The following is a 21,540-nucleotide window of genomic DNA, read 5'->3' as shown; positions in this document are numbered from 1 at the left end:
AATGGTCCCGCTATTGTTTGCGATGAATAATCATGGCCAACTGAAGGATGCTGGACTCATAGGTGAGAATACTTATCATGAAGATATTGCTATAAAAGTAAACAAGATACTGGTTGACCCAGAAAGGTGTTACCCATTTCCAAAACATATGCAAGGCCTTTCCACGAAATCTACCTCATCATATTCAATATGAGTTGTTACTTTTGTTTAATCAATTAAGAACAGTGTTCATCTGGCGAAAACGGGGTTTCTTTTTCACTTTGCAGCAAAACAAGAAATAACAAAAATTAACTTGACTGTCGTTTCAATCCCTCCGGTCGCATGATGTCATCTTAAAGAATTTTAGGTACAACATTCTGCTGCTTTACCTGATCTTGCAGCTGGCATTTAACAGAGAAGTGAGATGATTACGATTGCTTTTTTCCCGCGAGAAGAAATTCCTATTGCTTTGGAATGTTTCGCCTTTCAGGTTTTTCAAACTCCTGAAATCTTTCTGAGGGACAGGAATTCATGCGACTCGTCACGGAAAAAGTCGCCCGAAGCTATCCAAATCAGCTCGTATATGCGCGCAGCGTGAGTGGTAAGGCATGGTAACCAGACAAAAAGGTTGAAAGCCTTTATGCTATTATTTGATGGGAACTTTCATGTTTAGAGGAAAAAATGTGTCGAACACGGAACTAAACATGTAGTGTTAGGTAGACCTGCACCGGTGAAATTGATAACGACCTCATCCAAGTATCACCGCTGTTTCCTAAAGGTCGCCATTCGCTTTCGTGGTATCATACTTCGAAGCTTTTTCGTACCTAAGTCCCTAATCACTTTTATCCTCCCTTTGTTTTACCTTCTCTAGATCTTATTTGTCGATTTTGTCACCACAATGAGTTGGTGCAGGTAGCTAATGCGGTTTGGTTAACGAAGAACGCATGCGGTTTGTGCACAAATGCTGAATTCTATCGAGCACAATTTCCAAAGAGAAGAAACTCTTGTAAGAAAGATAGCCCAGTGTCTGTTTGTCTGCGGAATGGATACATACCTTGTGATAAGCGCTTGCATTCATCCGAAGGGTTTGTCTGACAAATAGTGAGCCTGAGTGACTAGGCATCATCGGCGATAAGGTGGTTGCTCTGTTCTCGTGTTCGTACGATATCGACAGATAAGCCTGTACGTTTTTATCCGCGCATATTCTAGCTGTCTCGCAAGTCACTACAGATGCTAATAAGGAAGTGAGCGCTGAGGAGCTACTCTCCCGTGAAATACACATGTGATTGTTGTGTCCAAGTATCTAAGTGATCGCACAAATGCACATGACCCGTGTAAAAGTTCCTGAGTTAAGGAGCAGTTTGGAAGGTTAGTGGCTTTCATCTCTACAGACATTTACACCCAAAGAGGGCGGTACGTCACTATTCGAAACTACACATTTTTTACTCTATTGGTTTCGTTTAGAAAGATTTAGAAAGAAGCTAATGGAGGAGTTTGGAAGAAAAAAAGGAACGTCGGTGTTGTCCTTAACATCGAACACCATCAGACTCTAGCCTTTTATATGGATTTTTTCAATAAAATTCCCAGAAACAAAACAAAAGCAAAATAAAACTTCAATAGAAGAATATATCAATTTAATAAAGCTATGAAAAAGAAGTCTTGACATTCTGAGGATGACAAAGGCTTACTAATCGAAGGAATGAGAACGAATATAAAGTACAGCCGGTCGTTCGTGAAGTTCGAAGCTGCACTTGTTGAACACTCATCGCACGAAGACCTTCAAAGTACGAAGATATATCGTAGTTGTCAATAACTGGAATTTTTGCTGTTAATTGACGTTAGATAAATGATTCATAATGTTCTCAGGATTCACTAGAATTTAGTCAGAAGTAATGCTTTCTATTCCCTACACAAATATTCACCAGTTTCAGAGAGTATCGGATTCTTGTCAAGAAATTTTTGGGATGTCTCCTGCTGATATTATTTGTACAAAGTAACCGAGGCAGAAACATTTGACTTCAATATCCGTTTTTCACACATTTCTCCTCGTTGTTTTCTCTTCTTGTTTCTTAGAACAGTTTTCCTTCTTTTTGAATTTGTACATGATTACTGCTGTTTCATTGTCGTAATCGTAAGAAAATCCTCTTTCATGGAGGCGTAAAAAGAAGGCCAGTATTCCAATAGAGCCTCTGGAGATGCAGAGGAAAGGAACGACAATTCACACTCCAAAGCCGTACTTCTTTCAAAAGAGTTAGAGCGCCAATTTAACGAGTCTCTTTTGCTGCGCGAAAACAGTTACAAACCGCTATCTCCAAACTTCTCCGAAGAGGAGAACGCGTGGCGACAACACCGCAAGCATTTGTCGTTTGAGGCGGAAATCCTGAACTTTTTGCTACTCGTTGACAATTGTTACCCCATCACATAAATAATGAGAACGAATTGAGCTTTGTTGTGTCGCACCAAGACCATACAATGCGTCGTGGGTAGGAGGAGCGTACAAGGTTGAGTAGCCAACAGTGTGTATAGAGCCGAAGGTTTGTAGAATATGCAAAAACAGCGAGAATATAAGTAATTTCAATAGACCTATTTCAATAGAGCTCCCGATCTCAGTATTGTCCCAGCAGTGTGCTGGGACAATACTGAGATCGGGAGCTCAACACTCAAGAATTGAGGCTGATATGATCGGTGACATGCAGATAAAAGTTAATAAGATATGGTGAAACTACTAAGATTTGGAGTAAAACTATGAAGGTCTTTGCTCTAAAACCTAAGAATTGGTCTTAGAAGATCCGCAACATGTGGGCAAAAGTTACACTGGAGTGAGCAGAGGCTACTTACTAAGCTTGTTTTTAGATTTAAGTTTCTTTTTTAGCCTTAGGTACTGCATATGTTTCTACTTGTTCAGACACTTCCAACTATACAATTCGGGTCAACAAACTAATCAAACAAGTTAGGAAGAGTCTTATCATATCATATCTACTGCAGGATGATACTAATACACAATCCATTGGAGAGCAAAATGTATGGCCCTAGTAATTAACGCTGGCTCGGCTCGAAGCGCGAATTAGCGTTACTTTACACGACCGAACCTGTAGGAGATTCAGGCTCCGATTCATAGTGGATCTGAGGTGACGACGTCAGCATGAGTCGAAGCAATGGTAACACTGTTGGCAGATGTCTCCTTGTGCTTCGGATTCCGCTTCCTTTTCTCTGGGGAGAAAATTTTCTCTGGGGAACCCTTGCAGAGCGTCTACAGTCGCGGCATCTCTTGTTCATGAATGTGCAGTCTTTAGACCAATGATTGGCTCCGCATAAAAAGCAATGTGACGGCGGGTCACGATTTCGACTCTTTTGCAAATCCACGACGTTGACGTGCGGTAGATTTGATCATTCGAGGAGTGCGGCATTCTGACGAATGTCTGGACAGTGCTGAACTTCAATGGCAAGCTTCCTTAGTGCGGTTTCATGTTTGTCCTCCATCTTGCGAAGGGCACGAGCCGAAACATCGGCATCCAGCGGGGCGACATGTCCACATATCCACACGAGGCATTTCATCTGCTTAAATGTGACGTCGTTGAACTCAGCCATAGTATGACGCTGACTGACCAATCCGGTGTAGTAGCGGAGGCTTTCCTCATTTCACTGTGTCTTGAGGAAAGCGTAGCGTCTTGCGAACACTGACGTATTATGCCCGAACAATTCCTTCAGAGCAGCTACGGTGCCCGTTAAGGGAACATTGCATACTTTTTTCGAGAAAAATGTGGTTCGTGAAACGGGCGTGTGTGACGGCGTCAAGTTTTGATATGATTAGTCGAGCTTTCGCTGCATCGTCCAAGGTTACACCGTCCTTTTAGACCGTCCTTGTAGCGGATGTACCAGACCTCGAATGCGCAACCATTGTCCGGATCGTACATGAACTCAGGTAAGCGTGTGGATAGAGAATTCGTGACGAATTCGGCCGTGGCAACGGGTGTTGTTGGAACGGCTGGGCTTAAAGCGGAGACCATCCTTTCCATACGCTTCACCAGCTCAGGGAAAATTTGCTGCTGTGTCTTGGTTTGGGCTTGCAAAATGGTATGCAGAGATTATTGAAGGTAAATGAGGAGAGAAAATATGAACACAAAAACAACACGAATAACACGGTGAAAATCCTATCCTGCGACAGAACCGAACATCATCGCTTTAGTTAACAACTTTGCAGACCTGTAAAATACCCTGAATCTTTTTTTTTTTAAAAACTGGTGCAACTTATTCTATTGCTTCGCCTTTTATTTTAGTTTTTTTTTTATATTTCGAATGAGCATTTTCAAGGAGCGATGTTTCTTTCCTTGTTTAGTTTGAACCGCTCCAAGGTTCATTTAATACAGATGGACAACTCTGTTGGAAAAATTGTTATAAGTGATGCATTCACACGAAACACCACTGTGTTCTTCACTTGTTCCAATATATAAAACAATGATTTCAAAAAACAATTGTCACGGAGTTCACCAAATACACATTTACACTTTCTTATTAAAGAGAGACAACAGGTTTTGAACGCCTAATACGGAAACACGAAATCGATGAATTCGATCTCTGTGCAATGGGGCATGAGCGACTGCGTTCGAATAGCGTGGCGGGACCAACTCGCTTGCTATTTGGAAATTAGTCACTGGCTGTCCTGCAATGAGACGCTTCCTCACATCATATGCGAGCGGTTGAAAACAACGCCAGTTTGAACGCGATGCTTGCGCCACATTGCACCATAGATCTGGTCGCTTTAGTTGGACCATATTCTTGTGCACTGTTTTGGTAGTACTGGTAAGTTGCCGCCCAAAACTGAACGTTGTCGACGACGACTAACAGTAAAGGTGCTGATTTCAATTTTGTTGGGTACTTATTGTAGGTGTGCTGATTCAGTGATTATTTCCTCTCTTTCGCTCACCACCAACATTCATCGGAAATAAAGTTTCGGCAATGTTGATCGTCATCACCAACGTTAGCGAGCAAAGTAGCGAAGTAAATAAATAGTCAAATAACTAGTATCACAATCAAACGAAATATCACACGGCATATTGATATTTCTGAGCTGGGTGCTGACCCCAATTCACTCTAATTCGATATGTTTGCAGCTAATCATAAAAGTGATCATGAATTCTCAAGTTACAAGTAAGGTGTGTGTGACCAGCATTACGTGAATTATTGGCCTAACAAAGTGTTGGTGACTTCCGAGATCAGATGGAAACCGTTGGCTTGTGGAGGTAATGGAGGAGGGATTGGATAGTCTATTGGAATCTGAAATAGGTGAGTTTTTTTTTAGTTTGAACAGATTTCCAACTAGCAAGAATCTACCTTGTTGTAGTCAACAGCCAAAGGATAACCATGTGCAAGATCTTTAACAAGCAACTGTGTGGTATCCTCCATTGTCGTCAAGTGAACGTTGTGACCAACGGCAGAGTGGTCTATAAATTGAAAACATTGATAACACGCCAATTTAAAGGTAGCATACGGGGAATCTGGAGTGACAAAGGGAAGCTTTGAGATGGGATTGTAGTTTTCAGTACCCAGTATGATTTCATTCATCTTTCCCTAATAGTTGTAAGAAGCGACATGGAAAACGCTGTTTTCTACTATGAATAGGAAGATGTGAGCGGAAGTATGCTGGGCTGGCCGCAGCAACCCCCTCTGTAGCCTTTTCCGCGGATTTCCTCACCATCTCAGACTTGGAAAAAATAAAACTCTCCGAAAACCTACCCATAAAAACATTTTAGTTCATTGTCTTTTCGTTCACCTATGAGAAAGTAAGAAATCTATCGTTGAAAGCATGCCTAGGACAGCCCTAAGGGTTACATCTAATACAGGAACGTATGAATCCGTAGGCCGTAATAGAAGCTGTTAACAATCTTGGCTATGACTTGACATTGTCAATCAAATACTTGCAGTCATTGTGCTAAAATTCAAGGAAGGTCGTACTTTAACGCTTCTGAAAATTAAAACACTCTATAGAAATTCAGAAATCAAGCCAGCGAGCATCAGAGTGGTCAGTTTGTCCGGCGACGCAACACTTTACACCTGAGTGTGTGGTGAAATGAAAGCGCTTACAGTGAATCTCATCACTCGAACGGGTGTTTAGAGTTCCGTCATCGACTAATTCCACCCACCATCACCTTACATGTCTCCACTTTTCAGACGCGCAAGTGCAAAGAGGGTGAACAGACTAGCCTAATGCACCTAGCCCAGGATTTCTGGATTTACAAGAATAGTCGGCATTTTTTTCGTGGTACATGCAAACCAAGAACTCAAAAATCCGCTGACGGTACTATTTGAAATGAATGTAATTTAGTGTTTTTGTTCATAATTTCAAGGGCGATGCGAGATTACAACAATATTTCATTCCTTTAAAAGTTTCGGTATGTTCGCCTTTTTCAACGCCTGAGAGGGTGAAATCGAACATAACTGATCAAACGCCCCATCCGCCGATAAAGAAAATCTTAGCTATCCTGTTGGGTCTCATAGTTTTAGTAGTCAGAATGTGATCGGCTGCAAGCCAAAATTTAAAGCAATTGAGCATTTTTAAATTGAATTATTGCCTCACGTAAAGATTGAAGCGTTATAGAAGAAATATATTTCATGGGTAGAGTTGAACCTTGGGGAGAGAAGGTCAGCAGCAATGGGTTGACCAAATCCCAATTATTTAATTCCCCTTATTCCACAATTTCAATATCAGTTTAGATGTTACTACTATAACGGTAGAATTTCATTTTCCTCCTTCCGTGTGCAGTTAATCATAAGAACGGCAAATAGAAGATTAGTAAGCTAGTGGGAGCCTCACTAGTTGGATTCCAATGTTGACAATCGGTGGCAGCCAGGTCGTGGTAGGATTGGCGAGGGATCGGTTGAATAGATGGTGGATAACTGACTGAAATATCATCTTTAGATATGTAGAAACTGTCTGCTGTAAAACCGAGAGAAATTGAGTTTTAAAATAAAAGAATAAAGTGTAGTATTCACGTGGAGCTTGATAATGCGGATAAAGTTCTCCGGTCCAAGGATCGGGTGCCCAATGAGGTAAATCACCAGGAATTGGAGGCGGTAGTGGCAGACCAAATTCTTGCAATGGCTAAGAGAAAACCTATGTGTTACGGCACGGAAACTAGACAGATCCATTCGCCAAGTAATTAACGGAAATCCAAGACAGAATTTTCGAGAAATACGTGGAACAAACCGGTTGTAAAAGTGGCCAATTGTCCATTTTCGAGACGAAAGTGGGAGGAAACAATGGAAAATCGTTCTTTTTACCACATCTTCCAGCGCCAACAGGTAAAGGAGTGGCGAAAGGACTAGAAAGTATTTTTTTTGCGGGTTATACATTAGACAGTCGTCCGTCTGAACTGAGTCCTACCTCTCTCCATCTGTATCGTCTCTGGCGCTTGGAAGGGGAAGTGCTGCCGTTGATTGAAGATTTCGAGGAGATTGCAAAAAGGAGTCGTCGAAGGATAGCAATTTAGCTTTTAGCGATGATCTCTTCTCTAACAACATTGTGCCTTCGACTTCGCTGCAATATTAATAACTATGTAAATTTAATAATGTATAGATAGAGATAAGATAGAGATATCTCTAAGATATATTTAGAGGTATTAGCACTAGCATTAGCAAGACCTGATTGTTTAGATATTTGGGAGGCTGAACTTCGTCTAAAGTGCTTTGAAATAAAAAAAACACGAGAAGAAAGAAAAAAACAGGATTATATCACAACATCGTTCAATATAAACTCACTTAAGGAGTCGATGTGTTAGCCCGATCGATTCCGGTTTCCCATTTTTGTAGAACATCCGACAACTGCTTTGCACAAAATAGGTTCGATTGGTTTTTGTGCTAACCAAGCGGTAGATCAACAATCCAGAAGAGCCGTTCTTGATAACTAAATCAATCTTGCGAGTGAGAGTCAGGAAACAAAAGATTTTCCCTTTTAGAGCAACCAATCGGTGGATTACGAGAATGCGGGGAGGGAATTCAGAATCATGTTCTAACACTGATGTTTAGAACATCACTATTATTGATACTGCTCAACAAACATCATGCAATAACGGATAAAAGACAAAGTGTCAATGTCACTCAACCATTTTGGGATGTGCTACCGTGCTCTGCTTTAATTAGAATAGTTTGAGGCTTATGGGCACGTAGAGTGACTTGTAGGAACCAGACGCTGTATCAAGCGAGTGTTTTTATTCTAAGAGTGGGTGTAGCGCAGGATTCTGGAGTTGATAATTTCGTACCTGTCTTGTCAGGAAGGATCAAGACGCTAACCAGATGCATCCGTTGCGGAACTGCGGGAAAACTCAGTAGAAAATGGGAAAAAATATGGAGTTTAGTGTGTAGATGTTGAGTATGAGCATGGTTTCGCCCGATTCCCTCCAACCTCTCTGAAAGACAGCGTGGGAAACGGAGATTGTTCCTACGACAGACGTCAAAACACGCCACACTTGCACACGCGCCGCATCCACGAGCGAGCGATCAAAAATCAATGGGGTTTCCTCGGCAGACTATTCACGTAAAAGCAATGAATCAGCTGCTGAGGGAAGTGGAACATCTACAATGGGACAGGTTCTAATGTATGTCGTAGGAAGAGATGCCGTTGCGATGCTATTTTTAAAGATACTTTAATACTCCTACTTGGGTGTTGTCGAATTACTCTCTTAGTTATTTTTTCATAAGTTATTCTCATTCCATTTCATTTATTTACTTTACAGATGGTGATAAGGAATGTTTTCCTATGGTTATGAGGTTAAGGCAAAATAAGGTTAGTTCGGTGGATATAGAATGTGGAGTATGAGAATTAAGAATTTACGCTAACCTTCTTTGTGAGCCTCAGCTAAACATACTGCATCTTCAACATTCACCAAACTGTAAAAAGATATCGGCAACTCGTTTTCGCTCAATTCCAGCATGGCGTGAACTCTAGAAGATCACCGTAATCTCAAATGTTATGAAACGCGTATGTCTGTCAACACTGCAGCGCTCACTTGTCATCCATGGAAACCAACGTCCCGTCCAGTTGATGTTTAGTCTTTAGAATTTGATCCTCAGCTAGGACGTCCGTAGTGGAAGGAGGTACAAAAGGTCTGTAAAGAATAAATCATTTCTAGTCACGTAATTTTTTTTTCGAAATACGCTCACGTGCACACAGTGATAAGCCCCAAAACTGGACCCGGATTACTTCTTCCAAGGACGTACGAGGAAGGGAGGCCGTGCAGCGATAGGAGTTTCCCACGCATGTCTATCCGCTGAAGACAAAAGATTTCATTAGAGATCAGTCAAGGATACGACAGCAGAAGAGGTGAATTAGAGATAAGGAAGGAAAATTCTAGAAAACCAAGTGGTAAGTGGCAAAATTTGAGGAGAGAAATCATTTGATTTTCTAAAAAATTTATCATTGGAATTTCGAAAATCCAGGTTTAATCAAACCTAAAAAGAGTTAGGATTTCGTTGAATTATACATTTGCACAGCGAAGCAAGTTTTATTTAAAATGTTAGGGGAAGAGTACAAATTTCTTCAAAATGAAAGTGATCAGCCAGTACATCAAAATTGAAAAGAAAATCAACTAAGCAACAAGTGGCTTCTGAAACTTACATTTTGTCACATTTAAAGGCAGTGAATCACAAATTTGACGCCCACCATTGAAACCTCACTGAAGACGTAGAGTTCGGATCGTCACGGATCGCAGATCACGGAAGCGAGCGTGGTTCCGCTCAAATTTCACTTAATCGTCGCGGAAAACGGCTTGGGAACTGCCTTAGTTCCTACGAGGTACATAGAACACACTATTCTTGTACTCGCTCCAGTTCACTCAGCAAGAACGCCTTCTTCCACGCCAGCCATTTTTTACGGCAATTAGGAGTTGATGAGCAGAACCACGCTCTTTTCCGTGATCTACAACATGGCCTCTACGTTTCTTTACGGGTTTTCGCACTACAACTATTTCATGATACGTTGCCTTTAACTAATTAAGTTCAAACGTAGTGATGCTATAAAAGGCTATTAAAAAGCGTTTTTACGATTAGTGTTCGAATATGCACTTCCATAGTGGTCTAATACGGAAAAGAAGACTTCAAGAGATTTGAAGAACACGAATTCTCAACTATTTCTTCTCAAAGTGTTTAATATTAGAAATAAAGTAAGTTTGCAACTGAGGAAATTTTTGTGCCATATTTTCAAATACTCGAACGTAGTTCGAGGCTACTGACATGGAGAAACAAACTACGGGCTATCAAACAACATTTCTAAACCTCCATTTCTCCTCTCTTTGGAGTCACGAGGATAGAGAGTACAGAATGAACGACACTACATCATCATCACCACTTCAATCAAAAAACCCAAATCTCATGAAGATTTGTTATTTTCAGGATTGTATATAGTTCTTATACGTATAACCTAGAAGGGAGACGGATCATCACCTGTTTCACTTAAGATTCTTCCTTAAAAAGTAATGTGGTCTACGCAGCAAATTCCAAAGCGAGCATAGAGTGGGACTGTTCCATTCTGTTAGTCAACTCATGGCAAAGCAGTCATGGATAACACGACATGGAAACAATCCGGTCAAAAACTGATTTCCATCCAACGTTTCACTGTGTTTTCGACAGATATACAATAAACGTCTTAGTCGCACAATCGGATCCTTCCTGGAAGCTGGGAACCAACCACTTTTTGCTACAAGGCTGCGCTCGTAATGAACTGGCGACTCGTGATGACAACCGCTAGACGAGGGCACCAGGCCGTTCTTTCAAAGAAAAAACATATGGTGCTCTCCGTGTCAACTAAGCGAGTGGGATCCATTGAACCACATAAGCTCACACACAGCACAGACATGTGGGAGCGTTATTGACGTCTGTTCAGGTAGATCAAAGATCAATGGGAAGACAAATGATGGGGACTGGTGATAGAGGGGACATCAACTCAACAGTGATCTCCTTGTTTAGACACATTCTTCATCAAATCGTATAGAGGGTCAATTCATGCAGTTTTGGAGTGAGAGGACATATTGTGCAATATAAGGATAAAGGATAAAGTTTCTGGTGTTAATCAATACGTTTGAGATCCGCCCCCACGTTCACTTCAATTCAGAATCGTTTGAGGTTACGAACTTGTAACTGCCCTACACAATGACTTGCGGTGGCGATGTGTCAAGTTGGTGTTTTTATCCTCCCGGACAAGTCTTGTACCAATTCATCGACACCGGAGGGAAGAAATGACTTGCTGAGCACTTGGACGGATTCTAGCCTACGATCGATCGTGCAGGCAGCTTTTCACCGATTGCGATACGTCTGCTCTTATTGTGCAAAATATGATTCAAAAAACGTTGAGGTCGAGTTTTGTGAGGGATTCTAAGCAAAGATGAGAGCTACTACATGAAATAAACGTGATTCTCCCTTACCAGAAATCCACAGGTGTTGTCGAGCAAACAGCGAAATCTTGCGTTCACATTCCGCTCAAGGTGCTGGGCATTATCTGCAAGTAAATAAATGATCAACATTGTTGGAAAAATATGTCAGAGTAGTTCGGTTTGTTTGAAGGAAAAGTTTCAGAAAATACTAGTGAGAAAATAAAGTTAATTATATGTAATAAATTTTATTATCGCACTGAATCAGACGGATCGCTCCAGGATGTCTCACCTTGATCGTAAAGATCTTGTGGATTCGTGCTTCCAGGAGGTAGCGAGTAGGAAAGATTCAGCTGTTGTCTGATGTCATCACGATCTTCCGAATGAATGAGATCGTAAAGCGGTTGATGAAGGACATCCGACTGGAATTGGGCATGTTTTAGATGATACTGGGAATAGATGTGTTCTTCAGCTTGGTAGATTAGGTAGGATTTTTTTTACCAAAAATGAAGTAGTGAAGAAACAAGACAAGATAAAGGCAGAAACATTGGCAGAGTTATGGGTTACCTGATGAAATCCTAGGAATTGCTCTATGTTCTCCGATGCGTAGTAGATCTCTCCATTGTCGTTGATTATCAACAGGAACCCACCCAGAGACTAGAAATAGAGATTTACTACATACGCGAATGCCTTACAAGAACTACGGACATCCTGTAATCACCTTCAAGGCGATCGTCTCAAAATCCGCTTCATTCGGATCGATAAGTGCCTGAGAGGCCCGAGTATGGTATACGGTAGGTACTGCGAAATACTGCGACGGCTGCGGACAGTACGGATACGTATGTGTGGCCAAAGGAAATTGACAGATGAATGGTGAAGAGTTTAGGCAAGCTGTAATCGAATAATGATTAGCTTCCCTGGATAGAACCTCGGATATTTTCTCTCTTCCTGCGCTCCCTAATATCCAGAATTTCGACAGCGTTCCACTATGGGTTATGGATTTCACGTAATAAATTTCTCCTGGACATAATTCCCGAATAATTAGTCATTTTGAGTGGTTCGTAGCCTGTCCGCTCTTCAATTCCATCGTTCACTGCGCTCCTACATGGCCAGTCTCTTTCGACCCATCTGTTGCCAGAACATCTTGTCCAATTAATTATTAACTCATGCGACCTCCGAAGATTCACCCATATTGAGTGAGCTGTCGCGACATATTTTATTCGCGCCGCGTATTTGATGGTCTATAAAAACATTCGACTCGACCAAGGCCTCACTTCAACGTTTCTCAGTTTACATCAGCATTATAGACGGGAAGATGCAGCTCACGTATGAGCCGCGCTTCTCAACGGTTATTTTTCATGATTTCTTGATCTTTGTAGAAGTTTTTTTGTATTTAATGAGTTTATTAACTTGGAATAAAATACAAATATAACTCGTAAAAGTCGATTGGTTTGTCCTAGGCCCCAGATATGCAAAAAAGCACGCTGTCGTCATTGGGTTAAATCAACCATCAACTTTTTTGGCCCCTTATATCTTATTTTCTGATATGGCCATGAGCATTATTCCATAGTATTCCATGGAACGTCAGAAGGTGTGACAGGAGCAGTGTTTGTCTTGCGAGCGGTTAAGTGGCGGTGTTGAGGGCAGCCATTAAGTCGATCCATGTCCGCATATCGATGACAACCATCAGCCACCATTACCGTATCCAACGTGTGGCTGTGTGTGATTGACGTCGCAGCCTCCTTCAGAAATAAGAAGAGCGAGTCGCTCGTTCACGCACGATAAGGAACACTTCATGAGATCTAATTAAATGGTTCTGGGACTCTAAACCAGGTAAGCAGAACTTTACAGCAGCGAAAAAGAGACAAAACAAGAATATTGGCTCTTAGAGGCGTCATTGAATCCTTGTATCAAATGTGGTGACGGAGAATGAAGGAACAGGCTGTTAGGCGAAAATGCTAATGGAGTAGGTATTATTCGAACAATGAAAACTTCGTAGTTTGGTGTTTTTGATCTTTCCTGAAATATTTGAACACTGAAAAGAAACACAGAAATATGTAGAAACGTCAAGGAATGGTTTCAAAGAGCGTGATAAGATTCAGGAGTGCAAAACAATGGATAATCTTAAAACAAGTGCATAATTCTGTGCTTTTTTTTCTTCTAAAATGTGTTTTAAAATCAGTTTAGACTACTGAGGTTAAAATTTCAACTCAAGATATCGCTCCATATAATTAAATAAACGGCTCAAAAATAAATGAAATATTACTATAGAGAGAGAGAGATTAAATAAGCTTCTATGTTGAATAATACATGGTTCTTTCTTGTCTAATGTTGACTTTCACTATGAAAATATGAAAAAACTAGAAAATTTCCACTCGAATGGCTCATCGACGTTCATAACAGCAGCATTCAACTCCATTTCGCAGTTGAAAATTAGCAATCATTTTTCTACACGGAAACATATTTTTCAGGAATCTTATGACCCTGTCCTATAAATGGTTTACTCAGCTACATTATTCTAAAGATCTCCCCTAAGTAGTAAATGTAGTTTTAAGAAGGAATTTTGGTTCTAAGTACTTTTAAGTAATTTTAGTCTGAGTGACCTTAGGTGCTGTGGTTGTTCTACTAGTGTTTAAGAGATTATTTCAAAATAAGCCCCCGAAACACGGAAATCAATGAAATTTGAGGTGTCCTTGAACGGTTGGAACGGCACGGTAGTAGGATTCTTGGGGGATTCCTTGAAGTGAACGCATCCCAAGCGGATTGATTAACGCCAGAAACTTTATCCTTTATCCTTCTTGAAGGTGCGCTTGGAAACCACAAGTAGAAGTCCCATGCTCCAATTGGGATTTTCTAAAGCCCACAATCCAAAGCTGACCCAAAGTCCCTACTCGATTGTTGGCCCCGACTCTCGAAGCGGTGCATAATCAGGACCACGTTAGTTGCGTGGATCGACGAACGTACGTGTATCTGTTGCCAGATAAAGGTGTGAGTCAATGAGATTATGTCACAATAGAGTCGAGCAACACAATGCGCAAAGATACCGCTAAACAAATGCGCGCACATACATACACACACAAACGATCGGTTACGGTAGCGTTGTGTTACTGAGTAAACTTTTTTCTCGTATCTTGAATACAGGTGTCGTTTAGAGATGGTAAACAGTTGATCGTGATTTTTGATTCGAAATGATCTCTTCACTCCACACCACTTTCTTTGTTTTCTTAATGGATTTCCTTATCGTGGCTACGAGAAATCCGAAGCAATAACTAAAATTAAGATCTATTTCGATCGAAGATAATAAACAGTAAATTAGCAATAAAAACTACTAAAATAAAATAATAATAAGAAAAACATGTAAATAATTAATAATAAAGAAAATAATAAATAATAAGAATAAGAATAAACGATAATTATACCAGTAAAATGAAGGTAAGATTTATTAAGGTTGAAAATATTATTAAATGATTGAAATTATCACTAAAAAAACATTACATATGTTTTCATAGCATTTAAATTTTTTATATTTCAATTAATATATTATATTATTGTATAGTTATAGTCAATCAACACTGATTGCTGTAAAATTAAATTAAAATAAAATGCTTCAAATACCTGGCTTTTTGCTGTAAAACTACAGTAAAACTCTGCTATCTCTAAACAGAAACTTCTAGAAAAGTGCAAACTTTGAATTTATATGATATTACGTGGACTAGAGGAAAGAAGTTAAATATGGGATCACAAAGAATTTTACATGATATTCACGTATGAATCTGCTGTGATCTACGAATTTCTTTCACTCTCCAGAAGAAGAAGTTCAAGAAGTATGTATAGACGTATGTGTGTATGTATATTATGCGTATGTAAAAAATTTAACTAAATGATCCTGAGGAACTCGTACCATGGAAATGCGCCTTCACTTGTAGAAAACTGACGGCCAACCGCAACACGCTCAGCTTATCCAAACGGCTGATTGTGGCCGCATCGTACGGTAACAAAGCGGCAACCGTCTCCAATTCACCATTTAACCGTTCTCGATGACGTTTCGACGGATTTGTTGACGTCGACGGTTTCGGTGGTTCTCGAACTCTGAATTAAAAGTGATACAAATGGAATCGAATCTACTGAAGTATCATGTTAACGAAGAACTGAAAAGATTAAAAGCAAATCGGAAGTGATTTGGAAATTTCATCGGAGAAAAAGGATGGAATAAATATCGAATAATAAAAATAATAAATAATAATAATGATAGTAATAGTAAAAATAATATCATCAATAATCATAAACTAAAAGAGACTTCACAATAAAATGTACTACGAAAGGCGAACCTTGCTGTATAAAACTTAGGCGAAATTCTATGTGGTGGTCCTTGTTCCTTCCTAGTTCTACTTCGTGGCACACCTGTGGGTGTTTTCAAATAAACAAATACACATTTTCAGCACGAGAAGGCGTTGATTTTCACGGTGCTATTCAAATCAATTATTTTATACCAATATACTACATATTCGTAACTATTTGCTTTCTATATCTTTATATATACTTATATAAAATAGTTGCTTTACAAAATTTCGTAGTTTAACCCGTTTACATGAAGCCATTCCAACTTCTGACAGAAAGTCAATGATCCTCACCTCCGCAAGAAGATGATGAGATCAAATTTGATTATTAACTCAAGATCATAGTGCACTTATCAATTAGAGCATCAAATTGCCAGAATAAACATAACGACGTATATATACTCATTTGTGTTGTTTTTATTTGTATTTATTCATCGTGCATATATATATATATATATTTGTGGAGAAACGCGGTGTTAAACGATTCCGCTGCGTATGGGCTGCTTGGGTTCGACGTTAGTTCAATACTCATAAAAAGCAGGACTTTTCATATTTCCAGACCCACTAAATGGGTGCAAGGCTTTTCTGGAACGGCAGGGACATATTGAAGGAATATTGCACAACATTGAACAATAGATCCCTTCTCTTTCTTGTGGATTTCCTACATTTCTGTAACGTTATTCTCCTCGTACCCAACACTAGTAGCTCATAAATGAAAGTAACTACATTTGAAGCGTTACCATCATTGTACAACACATTTGTGCTAATCTTATCGCCTTATTAAGCGGTTCTTCCTGCCTCTTTCGATTTTATACATACTGGACAGAGGTGAAAGGTTCACATTTAGCGGAAGACTATCAAAACGCAAATACTTTTAGATGATGTCTATCCTATTTTGAAACAGATGAGATATCAAAGACAAGTGTTTGGAGCCATTTTTTCCTGTTGCACCAACGAGGTTTTGATGAAAATTTATTGGGGAAATTTAGCAGAAGAATTCACGCTTATAACAAAAAAAAACTTAAGTTTAGTTTGCAATGCCGAGAGTTTCAGGAAGAGAGCTCTTGGAGATTGTTGAAATGTTTGTGAAATTTCTAAAGGGAACCATATGTATTCAATAGTTTTTTCTTCTCGCAACGTGACCTTTGTCCCGTTGAATTTGATGGATACAGGCGGCAATGAATAGCTTTTTTGGAACCAAGACGCAGGTGAATCCTTGAATCGAATGTGGTAGTCTATATGATTATGATGTTGGTAGGACAAGAGCATAGGCAACCAACAAAAAACGCCTCATACATACGTTTCTCTGCAATTTTTTCGACAGTTCAAGAACATTCCTTTAATTAGTTTCGAGAAAGATTGGGAAATAGTAGGAAAAAGAAGATTTTATCCTTTAAAAAGAAATTTAACTGTTTTAGAGCGCAAATCTTTCTCTACAAAACGGAGAAAAAAGAAGGGAAAATTTTATTTTGAGGAAAAACAAACTTCGTGTAAGGCCTAGGTACAAAAACATTTTATTCCGCTATAATATTGTATTGATTTTCGAGGCTTTTGGATCATCTCCTCTTGACATCCTGTTTCCTCTTCTATTCGAAAAGAAATGCTGGAGTAAAATCTTTTTAGGATGGTAGGAATGCAACCAGATCCGAGTACACGAACACGAGCTCCACCCCAAAACCACACTGGTACGGTGGTATCTATGACGACGATGCGTAGTGAATATTTCAAGAGCAATGGAAAGCGTTGTAGCATCTGCAGTCATAGTTGATTTGATAGTAGTCAACAGCTATTACAGTTTAATGTGTTAATAGCTAATTCCCTGGAGATAGATATTATATGCTTTTCTTAGAGCAGTGTGGGATACTGTAGGATGAGAAAGCATGGAATATGCTGTACCTATATCGATAATCTCAAATATCTGTAACAAATAAATACATATGCACATCAATAAATACAAATACATATCTTTTCGTAGAAAAGAAAACATGACATTTTTACAACAGATAGATTCATGTATATTTGTACTGTTACAGCTTTTTCAGGTGTATTTAGCATATTCCGTGCGTACGCCCACAGTATCCCTCATCCTTCCAAAAGCACATAGAATCAATCTATCAATGAAATCAGCTATCAACACATTGAATAATTTTTTGGATGGGGTGAGTTTGATGTTATAAGGTTTTATATGAACAAAAACCGTCCATAAAACTGCGAAAAAAAGGTCAAACTCAATTAGGGATTTTCATTAGAGATCTGGTATACATATCTGGATAAAATACAATTTGGGGAGAGCACTAACACCGTTCTGATTGAACTGTACTTTGAAGCGAGAAAGAAAAAGGTTCCTCCAGCACGAAAACCGTTCTTTTCTTCCGTCAAATGAGGTCTTCAGAGAAGTTACGTCTTCTTTAAATCAGTCTCCTGTGGTTCGTGTACTTTTAACACCCACCCATGAAATCAGCTTCTCACAATTCTTACGGGAAGTGTTCTGTCAGCTAAACATGCTGCCCTGCCTCATTGCTATCCGCTAAACGATCCGAACTAAGCCTTATTTCCCGAGAAAATGTTGCTCATGAGCGAATAAATTATGGATGCCTGCCAGACTGGTGTCAACAGGTGAGCGAGCATGTGCGAATCGCACCCGCTGACGCAATGAGCTGTAAAGGTGGTGCATGATAATTGTTGTGCATCTGAGGAATCCGCGTACAGTAATATATCTGTTAGTAAGCGCCTGCTATCAATTAGCGTTATTTTCTTTGTGTCGGCGGGAGGAAACAATTTAAAAATGCCTAAGTGACACTAAAAACGCGTTCTATTCTTCATTTCATTGGCTACGATTTATTAGGGATTTTATGCAGTGGGTAAGGATCATGATGAATCCATGAGTTTTTCTCCCTCCCACCCTTCCTCCTACCCTGCTGCAAAATATGGTACTGAGAAAACCAGAATGGATGGATGGATGGATTTGGATGTGTATGTAAGGATGGCTAAGAAGGATAGAAGTTAAGTGATAGCGGGATTACCGTAGGATACAGTAACCTGGAACTCATCGGAAAAATCAAGCACATATTTTCTTGATGACAAGTATTTTCTGGATTGAATTTTTATTGCAATTTACTGACTTATTTTTATTAAAGCATTTTCTCATAACGATCAGTCAAGGTGGATGGCCTTAGAGGGAGATTTGGAAATTATCAGAATGATACAACTCATAAAATTTGCCCCAAACCCCCTCCTACTTTCACTCTCCCCGTTAGCAGAGCGTGTGTCTTAATATTTTGAATAGATCAAATAAGAGACGCAAGTAATGTTATCAGTATATTGATTGGTGTGGAGTGGAAACAGAGGACAGTCACATGAAGTTGAGAATATAGTAAAGAATTGTGAAAATGGTTGAATACAGGCCTACAACTCCCACAATTAGCTGCCAGAGTGTAAATTTTATGACCACTACGCGATCTCTATATTTTAGACGCTAGAAGTGGAGTAAATCTGGCTAAAATATGTTTCTTTTATGTTTCCTAGTAAAATCCCGCACCAGAGGAGGAGAAATAACTCAGATGGCCGTGTTTCTAATGGAGACTTCCTCGGACGACTTCTACAAGAGCACCTGTCATTAATTATAAGAAATAAATTTCTAGCAATGACAGAGTAAGCGCATAAATCGCCAGGATTTTCTCAGCATCCAATGACAATGAAGTTTCTGAAGCGGAGATCTAGGCTCGAGAGAATTTCCGCTAGAAGCAAAAGTTGATTTTTGCGATTCGAAAAGAAGACCGGTTGGACGGAGGGCTCCATATAGGAGAGGATGATGAGGGATGTATGGATGTATGGAAGAGATGTGGCTAGGTGGCCGAGTCGCGTGCATTGTTGGCTGGACACGAGATGTGCCGTGACGCTGACCCTCGGCACGCCAACCATCCTCACATACAGCAGCACCACTCTTCAACCTCACTCATTTCATGTTCGGCTCATGCACTGTCCTTTCCTACAAAACGTTTTGGTTTCTTTTCGGAATTTATTCTCGTCACCGTTTGACCATATGTCACCTTATTTTCTATGGAAAACCTTGCAGTTCATTTTGCTGACCACCCAACACTTAATCCCTTCACAATATTCCAGCACCACATGAATACCTACAGTACTCCAACGTGATTTCTCCGAGCAACTGGCAATGTGTTGATGACAAGCCGTGTTGTGTTATTTCTAAGGGGGATTTCCAGACGGACAATGGCACCACTCAAGAAGCGCTTCGATTGCGCACATCCTACCGTATGCCAGTAATTAGCCATGGAATAACCAGCCTCACTAGTAGGACTACTTTGAGGACTAGCAGCTATTAAAGAATTGAGGGTCTCAAGGGGTAATTTCTCATTTCTAGTGCCCAGCTGCCTTAGTGACAACTTGAAAACAGAAACATCGCGAGTCGCATAGATAGAATGATCAGCTAAATGTTGAAACCGTTCTTATCGTCAAATTTATTTCGTAGAAGATTCCTTGCCATTTTCAGCCATTTCCATTGGGAATTTGAGGAAAAAATTGCATTTGCAATGCTATCAATACTTTTGGATTGTATTTTTTCTTAACACAAAACAATTTTTAACGTAGAGAATCTAGAAGATGCGCAGAAAAATTATTAGGGAAATTCCATCGAAGAAAACTTCATAATTAGCTATTCTCAAAATGGATTTTGTGATTGTTTCTCCTTTTTAAAAGTCAGTAGAATTTTTATAACGATATATTAGGTATAATATTTATAATTTATAATTTGGTACAAAGCTTCTTCTCCTCCGTGACTTTTCTGTGCAAACGAGAAAGATGGTATGTAGACTCTGCTCACCTCTTGAAATTCCGTTGCCGTCGTTTACTTGCGTACATCTGAAATTATGGATGTTTAGTGAAGAACATCTGATGTTTCTTATTAATCAGTGTAATATATGAAATAGAAGGTAAGAATGATCATAAGGTATTTTTTTATTCATCCACAAAGCACTAAGGATTCTTATAATTTCAACTAATTTCAAACGTATTAGAAACATGGCAATCGCCAAGATTTCTGCAGTGTCCAGTAATAATGAAGTTTCTAAAGATCAAATGAATTACATCCAGCGGTTCTACTAAATGTGGAAAACAACCGTCTAATCCTAGAATTCCGCATAAATTCTCAAATACTCAACGGTAACTGACGGGATCGACATTCTCGTCCTATACGAAATTTGTGCTTTTCTCTTTTCATTATCCACGCACGCGAGTGCGCTACAATACGAAATGACACGCAACGGGAGAACTCTTAGGATGAGCTGATCCAAAAACCGAATTCCTCGATGAGGGCAAGGCCGAGCACGACGGAGCTCTGATGAGCTCAAGAACAGTTAGGAAAGCGCGAGCAGTACATGGACGGAATATTCTGGTGCTCAGTGGGGCCTTCGAACGAATGTGGATATAACGTGAAAAAGTAAGATTTCATTGGCTGAGACATTGATTGCGAACATGATGTGAAAGGATATTGTGGGCGGCGCAACCCGGCGCAACCAATAGGAGCCGAGGGGCGCGGCCGGCGGACAGCTGACTGTAACTTCTAGATCGATCCCGAACCGCGTTAAATATTAATGACGAACATCGCCCTATCGTTTTATGGGGAAGGCTTAACGAGGAAAGAGATGCGAAGACAGAATGGAAATGAGCCGAAACGAAATTCTTCTTTTCCAATGGAAGCTATTTTTGGGGGATTGGATTGGCCCATTTGGAATGTGTTTGTTTGAACTTTACTGATCTCATCTGAAGTAGTTACTGGTCCCTCAATCCAGAAATAGTGTATCAACCATCCGTTCAGCTTCTCATCAACACAATTTGAAAACATTCGTGAA

At 39.9% G+C, this 21,540-nt stretch overlaps 4 protein-coding genes across 5 annotated transcripts; 1 reads left to right on the top strand and 3 right to left on the bottom strand.

The window, feature by feature from the left end:
- Position 1: 1 nt before the first annotated feature.
- On the top strand, positions 2-577 carry RB195_007054 (uncharacterized protein; the record flags this gene model as incomplete). The annotated part of the gene is made up of 3 exons (XM_064180475.1): positions 2-126; positions 347-398; positions 470-577. 3 exons carry the CDS (start codon positions 2-4, stop codon positions 575-577), a joined length of 285 nt encoding a protein of 94 aa, XP_064037342.1.
- A 2,789-nt stretch (positions 578-3,366) lies between these two features.
- Positions 3,367-3,567, bottom strand: RB195_007053 (uncharacterized protein; the record flags this gene model as incomplete). Its single annotated transcript, XM_064180474.1, has 1 exon — positions 3,367-3,567. One exon carries the CDS (start codon positions 3,565-3,567, stop codon positions 3,367-3,369), a length of 201 nt encoding a protein of 66 aa, XP_064037341.1.
- Positions 3,568-3,770: 203 nt separating this feature from the next.
- On the bottom strand, positions 3,771-3,995 carry RB195_007052 (uncharacterized protein; the record flags this gene model as incomplete). The annotated part of the gene is made up of 1 exon (XM_064180473.1): positions 3,771-3,995. The coding sequence occupies one exon, from the start codon at positions 3,993-3,995 to the stop codon at positions 3,771-3,773; it is 225 nt and encodes a 74-aa protein (XP_064037340.1).
- Positions 3,996-5,157: 1,162 nt separating this feature from the next.
- On the bottom strand, positions 5,158-20,551 carry RB195_007051 (uncharacterized protein; the record flags this gene model as incomplete). Of its 2 annotated transcripts, XM_064180472.1 has the most annotated exons (17): positions 5,158-5,253; positions 5,311-5,420; positions 6,791-6,877; positions 6,970-7,078; positions 7,184-7,298; positions 7,361-7,513; positions 7,735-7,879; positions 8,235-8,381; positions 8,813-8,916; positions 8,982-9,080; positions 9,136-9,242; positions 11,391-11,464; positions 11,629-11,758; positions 11,904-11,993; positions 12,058-12,227; positions 15,238-15,425; positions 20,514-20,551. In XM_064180472.1, 17 exons carry the CDS (start codon positions 20,549-20,551, stop codon positions 5,158-5,160), a joined length of 1,962 nt encoding a protein of 653 aa, XP_064037338.1. The 2 variants fall into 2 exon arrangements, with proteins under 2 accessions (XP_064037338.1, XP_064037339.1); XM_064180471.1 differs by lacking the exon at positions 8,235-8,381.
- Between the last annotated feature and the right edge of the window lie 989 nt (positions 20,552-21,540).

This window comes from Necator americanus, chromosome I (assembly GCF_031761385.1).
Source record: "Necator americanus strain Aroian chromosome I, whole genome shotgun sequence".
NCBI classification, from domain to species: Eukaryota; Metazoa; Nematoda; class Chromadorea; order Rhabditida; family Ancylostomatidae; genus Necator; species Necator americanus.
This window is presented reverse-complemented; position numbering and strand designations above follow the sequence as displayed.